Source organism: Argopecten irradians, chromosome 1 (genome assembly GCF_041381155.1).
Source record: "Argopecten irradians isolate NY chromosome 1, Ai_NY, whole genome shotgun sequence".
Lineage (NCBI taxonomy): Eukaryota > Metazoa > Mollusca > Bivalvia > Pectinida > Pectinidae > Argopecten > Argopecten irradians.
Window position 1 is genome coordinate 19,791,299 of NC_091134.1, and position 14,849 is coordinate 19,806,147.

The window sequence follows — 14,849 nt, forward strand, 5'->3', positions numbered from 1 at the left end:
AATAAAAATGAATGCAAAAGATATTATTTCACAACCTTATAAAAGACGACTAATATTTTTCGTCCTAGATCCACATTTATGCTCAGAATTTAACTGATATAACAAATTTGATTTGTATTTGGCAGGTTTTCAGCATTGAGCCGATCAGAAGATGAGAGTAGAAGTCGTCTGGGTGCAAGTCCCAACAGAAGACAACAACCTGGAGGTTTTGGTCGTCCAAACAGAGTAACACCACGATCATCACAAGAACAGGAACGGGAGAAGGCACTCGCTGCAGCAAGGTAATATTTGGTTAAATTTAGTCACATGTTCAGAATATCTTTGATTCTAAGAGGAAAAATCTTTGGGTGGGCATGGAAAGAGGAATGTTATCGATGACAAAATTAAGAATTAATTAGAGATCAAACAACAAAAATTTTCTTGAATGTTTTTCCTTTATTATACCATCAAATACATCTTGGTTCCACTTAAGAAAGCCTTTATCTCTTAGATGTAGGTATACCTGAACATAACCTTGTGTCCCAGATGTAAAATTCCAACTAACGTCGGTAATTTGTTTTACAGGAGCATAATTGGTGGTCAAACCACTCCAAAAGAAGGTCCTAGTCGTGAAAGCAGTAGAAGTCGGGAGGTGCGGGAAGAGAAGAAAGAACCTGTAGCCCCTCCAGCAGCACCTGCTGCCCCTGCCAAGGAAATGAGTCAAGAGGAGATGGAGAAAAAGACTCTTTCAATTGTGGACGAGTTCCTTCATATACAAGATGTAAACGTAGGTGGCAAAGTCATGAAGTGCAAGATATAAACAGCAATATCAGTCCCCGTTATGTACTCTGATAATGGCCGTCTTTTGCATCTACCATGAAATGAGAGACGTGTAGTTGTTGCCCACATCTAGTAGCTTTGGTACCCATATCTAGTTGCTAAATGACTGAAAAACAAGCATAAGGTTTTATGAAATCAAACATAGCCATTCTCATTATTATTGATATACCAGTTTATGTTTTACTTGACAATGCCAAACATGTAGCAAAGAGCCCTTCATAGTAGGTATACACTATGATAAACGGAAATTTGTTTAAACCACTAAAATACTGTTTCTTTCATTTACAGGAAGCAATAATGTGTGTAGAGGAATTAAATTCCCAATCAACGTTACATTTGTTTGTGAGTGCTGCCCTTAACCACGTTCTGGAGAGATCTGAAGTGGCTCGGCGACAAACTGGACATCTGCTCCACGACTTAGTCAAGAAGGGCTCTGTTCCAGTGAAAGTTTACATTAATGGGTAAATGTTTTCAATGTTAAAAAGCAAATAGTATAGTAGTTTAAAATGTGTCTGCACTTGATGAAAATGATAAAAAAATAACTTATCTACGCTATTGTTTTTCTTCCCAGTTCTGAAACTTAAGATAATTGTGATTTGACTGATATAAAGTAAACTATTTCCAGAAAAAATGTGTTGTTACATGCATTAAAATTTATACATTGTTTTTTACAGGCTACATGAAATCCTTCAATTTGCAGAGGATATGGAAATAGACATTCCAAAGATCTGGCAGTATTTTGGAGAACTAATTGGACCTATGGTTCAAGATGGCAGTGTTCCATTTAGTTTTCTCAAGGATGCCATTGAGCCCCTTAAGGCTAGTCGCAAAGCTTCTGTTCTGCTTGCTGCCATTCTACATGACGCAAGTAAACGAGAGGTAAGATTAAAGAAATCTTGATCTATCCAGTGTTGGTGGCATATTGCAAAAGTTCATGCAATTTGAAGGCTACTTAGATATGTCACCGACCTAATAATACATTTAAATATAGAGAATATATTATTTATTTTGGGGCGAGACTTACGAAAAGGAGATGATGCCAAATATGGAGAAAAGAGCCTTTTTTTTAATTCATCCTTGGATGGATTTCATCCATATTTGGTGTGAAACTTCATTGGGGAAGGACAATCATATTTTATATAAATGAGCTTGGTCCGACCCCTAGGGTCAGAGGGGCAGGGCCTCAAAAGGGCAAATTTTCTTAATTTTAGCTTTAAAATCCTACTCCTCCTTCATCCTTGGATGGATTTCATCCATATTTGGTGTGAAACTTCATTAGGGAAGGACAATCATATTTTATATAAATGAGCCTGGTCCGACCCCTAGGGTCAGAGGGGCGGGGCCACAAAAGGGCAAATTTTCTTAATTTTGCCAGAATAATTTAAGAATTAAATGAGACTTACCTGTAAGTTGAAATTTGATGATAATTCTGTCTTCACTCCAGATGGTACGAAGGGATCACATGAGATGCGTGCGCATATCACCAGTCATTCTTTAAAGCATATGAGTGAACACTTAACAGGCCCCATAAGAATAGCAATAATATAAAATAAGCTAAATCCCATAAAGAAAAAGGGTGGGTGCCAAACAGGGCGGGCATGTGATCCCTTCGTACCATCTGGAGTGAAGACAGAATTATCATCAAATTTCAACTTACAGGTAAGTCTCATTTAATTCTTAAATTCTGTCTTCACTACAGATTAGGTACTACGGGATCCCATGAGAGGTTTAAAGAGAGTGTTCACGAAATGAAAACAATAACGAAAAAATCCAGAAAGAAATTGAAAGTGTATTATTCCTAGCATTGTATTACATGAAAAATTTTTCAAATAGCAAAACAACATAAGTCTATGATAGCAAACATGTTATAATAACAAACCTCCAAAGAAAAGTAAGAAACATAAACATGTCAAATGTTATTAATAATAATGTCCATGTTGTTAAAAAACCAAGCTAAGCAATTAATATAAGAATTAACATGAAAAAGTTCATTTGAAGATAACAACAATGAATCCACATCCATATTTGCGAATCCAAACATCTCAGATCACCACACACTTGCACAACTGTCCATTAAGTCACATGAGTTCTTTGCAAAATACACTAGTCTATACACATTTCCAACCATAAGTCAAAGATAGTTAACTTGGAGCAAAAATGTAGTCCAAGGGAGACAATTCAATCTCAAAACACACTCTTTACTAGTTTTTAGCCACAGGTTTAAGATAAAATTTGGCAAAAGTGGATTCTTTGCTCCAACCTGCTGTGTTGAGAATTGTTTGCACTGGAACATTAGCTCGAAAGGCCGCTGAAGCAGAACGCCTTTTAACACATCTAAAAGTACGAAGTCTGAAGTTAAACCTCTCCAAAAAGGAATGTGTTTACTTAATGAGCCTGCATTGAATTGCTGTACCTGCTCATGTAGTTTTGTTTTAGTTTCAGAGAGAAATAATAGCCAGTTCTCATCACTCACCTGAGTTTGAGTTAAAACCGGTTGGGTCTGTACAGGAAGTCGGTTTACTTTCTCTCCTGCCCCTTTTTGAAGTTTTTTGTCCATGTTTTCTTGGGCTGATCGTGACTATGTGTTTGTTTATAGCCTCCATGATGGTGACCCCGACCTCTGTTGTTATATGGGTGCATTCGATACGGTGCTTTTCCTTTGTATGCGTATCGGGAATTTCCCTTGACAAATGCGTAGTCTGCGCCGGAGCTAACTCTGCTGGCCACTCTATTTGTGTCACTAATGTCTTTCATGGCCTTCGGCAAATCGTCACCAAATAAATGTGTTGTGACCGGGTTATATTTTGAACACAGAGAGCCATAAGTGTTATTTAGATCAGGCCTAATCAATTCCCTACGTCGCTGGGAAAGTTCCTGAGATGCACTGCCCAACAGTGTAAAACTGTCAATAGCCAGTTTAAGCATATCGTCGAGTTTCGACTTTAGGTTGTCGGTTTTGTCTTTTTTCCCCTCCGTTAAGATTTGAATCAAACGGGCCAGCGGAGTGAGACCTTTCGTCATTCGCGTCTGCGCTTTCTGAACACGAATATCCCGACTTTTTGTCTCGGATTTTAATTTCCGCCAAATCTCAGGATTTACCTTGGGCGCTTGTAGATGTTCCATATTCTCAGGTCTTGGATAGGAATCAAGCTTTGTTTTAAGTTTTTCCTCCGGCATATGTTTAGTCAACATGTCAGTTAGGAGACTGGCCAATTTTTCATTTTCCAATTTCGGGCCTGTGTTCTCCTCGTGACTAAAATCCTGCACGAGTTCTTTCATACAGTCGGGCAGGTCGTCATTTACCGCACTTGTCGAACTGTTCGTGGCCCCACTTAAGTTAACATTTTCCTCCTCTTTCTCATCATCGGAGGATTTTAGGAATTCGTCTATTTGGTCACAGACATCCATTGACTCTTCGTCGTCACTGTAATGACGAGTCATGTCTGGTAGTTCCACATTAGGCCTACCGTACCTCTCCGAGGAACGCATGTCCTGCATGAGCTGCAATTGAGCATCCATAATCATTTTGAAATTGTTTATCACATCTTTCATTTCATAATATCTTGCAATACAAGGTTTATTTTGGGGCAAGACTTAGGAAAAGGAGATGATGAGGCTTTGCCAAATATGGAGAAAAGAGCTTTTTTTTAAATTTTTCTCATTGCGAATGCATTTGAAGTTTTTAACGATTTGTTAATTTACCTAGGTAGCATGAAAATAATCTTGGGAAATTTTGCTTTGATTTCACTTGATTGTTTGCATACCCTGTGCAGCACACAAAAATGAAGCCCACCTTAATTTACCATTTACAATTTCATTTCCAGGGACACAAGAAGATTGCATCCATTTGGAAGAGTTCTGGTTTACAATGGAGTGACTTTATGCCAAATGACGATGTGAAACCCTTCTTAAGAACCAATGTAAGCAGTTATAATGTTTTACTTCTATAACCAATGATGTTAAATCCTGCATCCAAGATTTTGTTGAAAAGAGGCTGTCTGATGTAGTGTTAGCCTATAAACAGAGAAAGGTGGGGAAATGAACAGTTGTTGGATACAATAAAGCATTTTGATTTTGCAGCAAGTGTCATATTGTTTGGGTATGTGTATAACAATGTCTATTTTCCTGTAACATTGATTTGTTGATGGAAATGGAGTCTGAAAGATTTGTCATAACCTTGTTTTACTGTATATTATCGTCTGTGAAAACAAGTAATGCCAGTCATATGTTGAACTTCAAAAGAAACTTTATGAAGATTTTGCTGGGATGATTATAGCAAACTTTTGGCCAATCAAACAAAAATCAAATAGAGATCTAAAGACAGTACCAAGTACCAAATGCATATATAGGTATTTGATTGGTGAAACCTGATTGTAAATTGAAAGTTTTGTGTTTCAGAGTTTGGATTTCACTGAGCCAGATGGCAGCCAGCCTACGACACCCACTATAGCAATGCCCATGGAGACCATCCAGGAAAACCTGGACCAGCTCTTACAGGAGAAGAAGGCCTCAAATGAGGATATCTTTGATTGGATTGAGGTCAGTTTACAGCATGTGACATGGTTCAACACCCCTGCTGATGAAACATTTTAAAAAGACTACAATTTAATTGATCTTACTTTTAGTGTAGTAGTGTGACTAGCACTACAATTGTATTTTTCTAGGGAAAGGGGCCGTATTTGGCACCCAATATACCCCTAAAAAAATTGTAGTATAGACAGATATTTGTAGAAATTATGTATACAATCATAACACAATGATTACGCTTTAAATATTTGTGACAAAATAAATCTCTATTTACAGACAAATTTGGATGACCCAATCACAAAATCAAAGTATTTTGTCCGTGTGCTGATGACAGCAGTTTGTTCATGTGCAATTACAGGTAAGGCCATGAGGCGTTTTACTTTATACAACTACTGAGTTAGCTGTTTAAAATTCCTTTCTTCATTAACCGATCTACCACATTCACTGCTGCTACTGAAATTGTGATTGTTCCCATTAGACATTACAAACTCCAACCATACCTACATCAACACTGGTAACATGCTCCAGTGAAATTTGACACTACTTTTCAGCGTCATTTAAAAAGAAAACAAAGATGATACATTGCATATTGTAAATATTTCATTGAACACATGTATATAAAATTGCTCTAAGAGGATAGATATTTGAATGATTTTGTCATGCTAAAACTAAATAGAGAATCTTTGTGTAAGAAGGTGTGATATGTGAATGATTTTGTCATGCTAAAACTAAATAGAGAATCTTTGTGTAAGAAGTTATGATATGTGAATGATTTTGTCATGCTAAAACTAAATAGAGAATCTTTGTGTAAGAAGTTGTGCCGTTGTTGCAGGTCGTGGAAGCAGTGCTCGAGTGGAGCCTCGTGATGTCATTAGCCGTGGTGCATTATTACAGAAGTACCTTGATCATCAGGCCGAGTTTGAGTTACAAGCACTTTATGCTCTGCAATCACTTGTCCACAAACTTGAGCATCCACCAGGTATGTTCAGACAACAAACACATTTTAAAAATGTCTTATCTCAACCATGAGAGGGAACCTGTTAAACAAGGAGAGCTCAAAATTAATTTATTATGTTTAAATTGCTGTTTGAAAACATTCTTCTCTTGTAACAAATTAATATAAGGAATTTATAGCAGTCATTTTTGAGGAAAAAAAGAATATATTGATAAAACTGCAAAATTAAGTCCCTGTGAAAATAAATTGAACCTTAAGTTTAGGTAGTAATTGATGTGTATTGTGTACACTGAGATTCCTTCATTGATTACCGTTTTGGTTCACAGGTGTACTAAGAACATTGTTTGATACACTATACGATGAAGACATAATATCAGAGGATGCATTTAACCAATGGGAGAAGAGTGAAGAGCCTGCTGAGCAGGAAGGCAAGGGGGTAGCCATGCGACAAGTTGTCCAGTTCTTCACGTGGCTAAGAGAAGCGGAGGAGACTAGCGATAGCTGAGGATGGCTTTTATAGGAATTTAGTCAATAAAGTGGGGGTTATTTATTTCTGATTTAGGGGAATCATTACAAATTACAGAGAAATTTAATGTTGAAAGAAGTATGAAATATTTGTACTTGGCCAAATAATTGTGTCAAGATGCTCACATATTTTTCTTTACTTCTAAATATATTATGCAACAAAACATGCGACTGACTTGACATGTTGCATACTAAATTCTGTGAATATGTGACTATGAGAGACTTCGTTAATGATGTCAGGTCACCAGGAATAACTGCCTGGTCATGTTTTGTATTACATGTATATATAAACCCTTTGGGATATACTCTATCCCCGATGTTCTGCATATATGATGATACATTTGTTGCATTTATCAAGAAAATTTGTTCTTCATTGTTGTGAATGTTGAGATGGTAAATGAAACCAAGTTATTGTTTTGTGTATGCACACATGTGCGAAAGGCTGTGGAGAATGTATAGTGTATATGTGTGGGATGCAAGTTGTTGTTTGAGTCAGCTATTTTTGTTGTTGAATAAACGACAAACAGATTGTGATTAAAAAATTGGTGCAAGTGATTATAGTACAAATTATGATTCCCATCGTGAACGTGATGGTTTTATAAGCAAGATATACTATTTAATATGTTGTATCATGTATTGCATGATAAATAAGTGTTCAGCCATGAAATTTTCGAGTGACTGTCATTGGATGTTTGGAACAAGAATAAATTTTGTAATGGAATATCCATTAATTTGAAAGTAAACATTTCCTGTCATTTCAGTATTAGCATTCTTAACTGATAGATTTCATCGTAAGATAAATTTGATCTGGTTTTCTTTTGTTTTCATTTTGTATACACCAATGTCCTTTATAATAATTACATTCTGTAAATACTAACTTGTGTCAGCCTTTTAAAACTTATACATAAAAGACAGTGCATGTGTGCTGTGTTAACTCTGTCACATGGTGCTACTAGACAAGCTTACTGTGCTATTTCATAAGTATGGAAAATCAGAGCCAAGGAAAATTATGAACACTCAGTTTAATGTATAATCGAAGTTGTTGCCCTTTTGTTTTCAAACTACATGCCCTACAATGTCTGTTAGGCTCTGTATTCCTTTGTTGCATGTATCTGGCACACAGCCTCATATCATTTTAATTTATTGATGTTGGAGTACTGATTATTTAAAAAACTTGATTCAGCATGAATACATATTAATACTTATTGTGATCATTGCAAATTTCCAATATGACTCTCCCATGGCTAAAATATCTTTGCAATAAACGGTCATAGGCTTCAAACTTGTACCTGTATCTAGATGACTTTTATACATATGGAACGAGCGAATGTTGGCATGTTAGTAATTGTGTGATAGAGAATGGCAAGTCACCAATCATCTATATGTATACAAGATTCAATGAAGAAAAAAAAAATAGCCTGAACTACCTTCATGCCTTAACTTTTGTTCATACATGCTTAATGAAGCATTGACATCTCAATTTTTAATTAGGAAATGGGACAGATCATTGACTTGCACAAAAAAAATGTAATAATGACAATGGAGTGTTGGTTAGAACAATAGATTCGATAAGAATGGCAAATATTTTCTAAAAATAATTTGTCTGTGGGGATTGAAGAGTTTTGAAGATATTGATATTCTTATTTGCTACATTCTCTGACAGTCAGTCTGAATGGGCATGTTACCTCCATGCTTGGGGAAACCCCCACCCTAGCATCCCAAACCCAATACTTGTTACAGTGAAACAAAACCACTACACAAACCAACAGGTGGTTTTCATTACAATACACGAAACAAAAAGGGGGTTGTAATGTAAATAAAATCTTGAAGAAAATGTATTTTCAGTGTTGTATTGTTTGTAATAGTGAAAACAAACTGATTTTAGTGGCAATCCGATTTCACAAAAACGATTTCACTACAAATGTAATTAGTGTGCTATAAACCTTTTAAATCAAGAAATCGAGTCCCTTACAAAAATAAGTTTGTTTACTGTATATTTAAGTTATTTGACAAATTTTCTGTCAAAATTCAAGAGGCTTGTGAGATAAAGGACTTAAATTTTGAGTTTTTAGCTCACCTGGCCCGCCGAAGGGGCCCTATAGGGGAAATAGAGGTAAATCCTATAAATTGCTACTTGTCTTGGAGTTCTGCACGGATTGTAACCAAATTTGGCCACAAACATCCTTGGGGGAAGGGGGAACAGAGGTAAATCCTATAAAACTTGTATAAGTATAAGTTTTGGCTCTGACCCCCTGGGGGCAGGAAGGGTCTGCATATCCGAGTATCGTTTCCGGGCTATAACTCCTAAACTTGTTCAACTTGGCTACACGAAACTTTCTGTACATGTTAGTCTAAGTGCTCTAGTTGTGCCTTTTGCTAATGGGAACCTTTCATTTTCGATACTTTATCTGTTACCATGGAAACTTATTCAAAAAATACCATATTATTAAAGTTTCCTTTCTATTCGGGCTATAACTCGATAAAAACGTTCAACTTGGCTACACAAAACTTTTCTGTACATGTTTAATATCTAGTGCTCTAGTTGTGCCTATTTCTAATTGGAAACCTACCATTTTCAATACTTTTTCTGTTACCTTCAGTAAACTTATTAAAAAATAACCATATTATTAAAGTTTCCTTTCTATTCCGGGCTATAACTCGAAAACCGTTCAAACTTGGCTACACAAAACTTTCTGTACATGTTAGGCTAGTGCTCTAGTTGTGACTTTTGCTAATGGGAACCTTTCATTTTCGATACTTTTTTCTGTTACCATGGAAACTTATTCAAAAATACCATTTTATTAAAGTTTCCTTTCTATTCCGGGCTATAACTCGAAAACCCGTTCAATTTGGCTACACGAAACTTTCTGTACATGTTAGGCTAGTGCTCTAGTGCCTTTTTCTAATGGGAAACCTTCCAAACACATTTTTATTTCAATACTTTTTTCTGTTACCATGGAAACTTATTAAAAAATGTACCATATTATTAAAGTTTCCTAAAATATCATATTCATCATTACTTAAACATGTTACAATCAATTCTGTGTGTTCTTTTATCTTTAAAATGTCATGTTACTCGGAGAGGCGGATATATTGTTGTTGTATGAATTTATTCAAGGACAATACTAAGCTCTGTTTCAAATAGTTAAAACTACTATGGATGACAATTATCAAGATTTAAACTCTTAGTTTACAATGCGCTTCATTTATTTTATGTTTGAGCTTTTCATACACCAACATGGGCGCGGGTGATACTGCCAAGCTTTGCCGGCTCCTTGTTTGGTTTTACATTGTTTGCATATTTTCCGTACCATGGAAACATTGCTGAAAAATATCCATGCTGAACATTTTTGTACCTTTGTTCAGTTTCCGGAGCATTTTTAACTCCTAAAACCATAGAATTTCTGAGAATTTTCCACGACACATGTCACTTCAGTCCGTAGTGACAACGTCTGGGAAACTACGAGGGGTAAATCTGTTCTCAGTATTTGTGTTATAATTTAGCTAATTTTTGCCCACAATAAGGTTTAGTTTCATTTTTTGCACTTTTTCGTAAGCATAGGAAACATTGCTGAAAGAGCATATTTCTGAATACCAGGTTTGTTTATCGTGGCAGCATATAACTGGAAAAACCGTGATTGAGATATATGCACTATCTGTACGGCACCATAGGCCATAGCTTATGGTAATTATATAAATAAGTTGAAAAATTGCCACTAACCTTTTAGTACATTTTTTTCTGTAATGAATTACAAACCACTTACTGAAAAATGGCTAAATTTTTGTAGGACAGGTTCATTTCTGGACTATCTTAAAATACAGAGATTGACTTTTTGCACACGGAAACCGGGACATATGGCGGTTCCCTACAATTCTTTTTATGGTCTAAAGTACCTTTTGCTGTTTTTAGGTTTTCAATACAATTATGCACTTTTTACTAAAACCATAAACATTGCCTAAAAATTCATAAAATGGTAAATGTTACTATGTGCAATTTCTGAATGAACCCCCTTTGTAACCAAATTTAAGTAGATACAGACGCATTGTTGATGAAATAGATCGGTTAAGCTAACTAGCCAATCAGTTTCGTTAAGCTGGATCTACTTGAGCGTAGCATCCATACCAGTTTTCTTTTTGGCCAAGTCCTTTTCTAAAAGCTCACCTGGCCGAATCGATACAAGTCAGCGGTGAGATGAATGATGAATGAAGAGTTTTACGTACCGTGACGCTAATTCGGGGCACGAGAAAAGATAGGAAATGGAGTAGGTCCGCAGTCAACATTTTCCTAGAGAAAGCTACTTGTCCTAGAGTTCTGCATGGATTGTAACCAAATTTGGCCACAAACATCCTTTGGGGAAGGGGAACAGAACTTGTATAAATTTTAGCTCTGACCCCCCCCCAGGGGGCAGGAGGGGCGGGGAACCCAATAGGGAAAATAAAGGTAAATCCTATAAAATTTTGTGCTACTTGTCCTAGAGGTTTGCATGGATTGTAACCAAATTTGGCCACAAACATCCTTGGGGAACCTGTACCTAACAGAACTTGTATAAATTTTGGCTCTGACCCCCCCTACTCGGGGCCCAATAGGGAAAAGAGGTAAATTTATAAAAATGCTAGGCTTGTCCTAGAGTTCTGCATGCATGGATTGTAACCAAATTTAAGTCCCATCAAACATCCTTAGGGGTTAATGGGTTGTCGTGCAGAACTTGTAAAATTTTGGCTCTGACCCCCATTTAAGGGGCGGGGCACAATAGGGGAAAAGAGGTAAATTCTATAAAAAACTGCTACTTGTCCTAGAGTTCTGCATGGATTGTAACCAAATTTCGGCCACAAACATCCTTTGGGGAAGGGGAACAGATTGTATAAATTTTGGCTCTGACCCCCCGGGGGGCAGAGGGGCATTTTAATAGGGAAATATAGGAAGTATTCCTATAAATCGCTACTTGTCCTAGAGAAAGTGCATGGATTGTAACCAAATTTGGCCACAAACATCCTTGGGGGGGGAAAAAAAAACAGGGGAAATAAATTTAGATAAATTTTGGCTCTGACCCCAGAGGGGGCAAGGAGGGGGGGGATTGCCCAAATAGGGGAAATGAGGTGGTGATCCTATAAAATTGCTACTTGTCCTAGAGTTCTGCATGGATTGTAACCAAATTTGACCAGAAACATCCTTGGGGGGAAAGAGAACAGAAAAATTGTATAAAATTTTGGCTCTGACCCCCTGGGGGCAAGAAGGGGTGGGGCCCATTAGGGGAAATAGAGGTAAATCCTATAAATCGCTAATTGTCGATATAGTTCTGTATTGGATTTTAACCAAATTTGGCCAGAAAAATCCTTGGGGTAAACAGAAGGTTGTATGGGGAGAATTTTGGTTTTGTTCCCCTTGTGAGAGAGGCAGAAAGATAGAGTGTGGGCCTAGTGGTAGGAGAAGATAGAATTTTTGGGAGTGAAACAATGAACTGAACGTTCAGAAGATATAGGGGAAAACAAAAAAAACAGAGTGTGGTGGCCAATCAGGTCTCTGGGCCTCTTGTTTCTGGGCAAAAAACCATAGTAAGAATAAGTCGATGGTTTATTGAATGGGTTTCACTTTGATATATGAAGATAGCTGAGAGGGGGAAATATGACTAAGTCCTGATGTCATTCAGATCCCCCCCCCGATAACCCCCGGGACCAATTTCTAGGCAATCCCATAGGGAAATGGTGACGGCTTTTGAATGGGTAGTACTTACTTAGTTCATTATGTGTAACCAAAATGGAAACCGAGAAAGAGGAGAAGAGAGAGGAGAAGAGAAGAGAATTTGAGATTGTATAAATTTTATCTGGCCAATTAGGTCCACCGCCCCCGACCTATTTTCTAGGGGGCGGACCCAATAGGGGAAATGGAAATGGTAAAATCGTATAAATCACTACTGAATTGAATACATGCCATGTTCCTTTTTTGTGTGTGTGTTGAATTTGTATATTTTGGCTCTGACCCCCCTGGGATAATGCGTGTTATATCTTGTCATAATAATAATTGTCTTGAGAAAGTTGCTAAAAAAGTGTGTGGACTATGCTCTGTTCCTTATCTTGTGAAGCTTGACAATGGTTGATGGACCCCTTATGTCTCTTGATATGATGTTTATTGAGTTCCCTGAGAATTCTAGTCTTGCCGAAAAATGTTTAGAACACTGTTTGATTGATCAATAGTCCTAAATTTGGCCACAAACATTCACAATTGGGGAGGGGGAACAAACTGTATAAATTTTGACCAAATTTGGCCTCTGATTCCCCTGGGGAAACTTGGGATGGGCGGGGCCCTAATAAATATTTGATGTAAATCCTATCCATATTGCTACTTGTCTTTAGGAGTGTCCGAAAAGTACGTTTGTAACCAAAGGTTTTGGCCTGTCAAATCATTGCCTTAAAATTAGAACTGTATTGTTTTGTTTTAACCATTCTGGGGCTCTGGGGGCCCCGCTAATACAAGCTACATTGATGAGAAATAGGCTTCAGTTTTGGTAAGTCTGACATCTACATCAGTTTTTATGACCAAGAGCTTCCCTAGCTAATCTATCAGCAGCTTCGTTACCTGGAATATCTACATGAGATGGTACATCTTGGGTTGCAAATTCTATGTTGTGATCTGATATGAGTTGTACTTACGTCAGTTAGTTTATTAGCTGAATCCGGCGAATTGCCACTAAATTTTGCTCAGGAGGGAAAAAAACTCAATTCTAAGTATTGGGCTAGAACAGAAACATAGGTACAACTTTCCCAAACATCCTTGGGGAATGTAAACTAAACTAGTTGCACACCATTTTCTGTCAAAAAGTCTTTTGAGCAACAATATTGCAGCTATACTTGGCATTACAAACCAGGTGAGCGATACGGGCCCTCTGGGCCTCTTGTTACAATCTTGTCTAACTTTTATACATGATTTTGACATAGCAACCTATAACTTAAGTAACTTTATTTCGCAGTAATATTTCCTCATTCAAGTTTAAATGCAAAAAAAAAACCCAGCTGGCCTCAGAATCTGAAACAGACTTGCTGTCGACGTGGGATTACTCCGAAAGGCACATTTGTAGTTTGTACTACCCAGACAGACGGAGGAAGTTCCTTTGATCACTACAGGAACAAATTGAATGGGATAACAGTATGTGTGTGACGATTGGTCGAGTCCGACTTCATAAGCCCCGCCCCATAAACAACACTGACAGTCGTGATCACCAAGATGTGACGGCGTAGTGACATGGCCTCTCAGTTTCGTTGTACAACAAAACTCGATATTTTAATTAACTTTACATATATACTGTATGGTAATGTCCAGGTTAATTTGAACGACGGATAGGTCAAACACATTTTTTTTTCAGTTGTAAAATTATTTGCGCTGAAATATTGTCCACAAAACAGCACCCCAACAATGTATATTTGTACTTGATGTAGGCAGAGATTTAAATAGTAAAATTTATATATTTAAATCTCTGATGTACGTGGAAGAAATCGCCAATGTTTCTTAGGCCCAATCTAGATAAAGATATCACTTAAAATCGACATTAAAATTCAACATTCGGTCAGTCGATCAAAGTTGTTATATTTTTAGCCCACCATCATCAGATGGTGGGCTATTCAAATCGCCTTTCGTCCGTCCTTCCGTCCGTCCGTTAACAATTCTTGTTACCGCTATTTCTCAGAAAGTGCTGAAGGGATCTTTCTCAAATTTCACATGTAGGTTCCCCTAGGGCCCTTGTTGTGCATATTGCATTTTGGGACCAATCGGTCAACAAGATGGCCGACTGGCGGCCATCTTGGATTTTGCTAGTTTAAGTTTGTTACCGCTGTTTCTCAGAAAGTACTGAAGGAATCTTTCTCAAATTTCATATGTAGATTCCCCTAGGGCCCTAGTTGTGCATATTGCATTTTGGAACTGATCGGTCAACAAGATGGCCGACTGGCGGCCATCTTGGATTTTGATAGTTAAAGTTTGTTACCGCTATTTCTCAGAAAGTACTGAAGGGATCTTTCTCAAATTTCATAT

The 14,849-nt window shown here is 37.3% G+C and overlaps 1 protein-coding gene across 1 annotated transcript in view; it reads left to right on the forward strand.

Moving 5' to 3' along the window:
• Positions 1-8,664, forward strand: part of LOC138320066 (eukaryotic translation initiation factor 4 gamma 3-like) — a 27,477-nt gene extending 18,813 nt beyond the window's left edge. The window contains 9 exon segments of the mRNA XM_069263155.1: positions 126-281; positions 565-766; positions 1,108-1,280; positions 1,494-1,698; positions 4,644-4,739; positions 5,218-5,358; positions 5,623-5,704; positions 6,179-6,325; positions 6,628-8,664. Coding sequence (XP_069119256.1) covers positions 126-281; positions 565-766; positions 1,108-1,280; positions 1,494-1,698; positions 4,644-4,739; positions 5,218-5,358; positions 5,623-5,704; positions 6,179-6,325; positions 6,628-6,806 — 1,381 coding nt within the window. The 3' untranslated portion in view covers positions 6,807-8,664.
• The last annotated feature ends 6,185 nt before the right edge of the window (positions 8,665-14,849 follow it).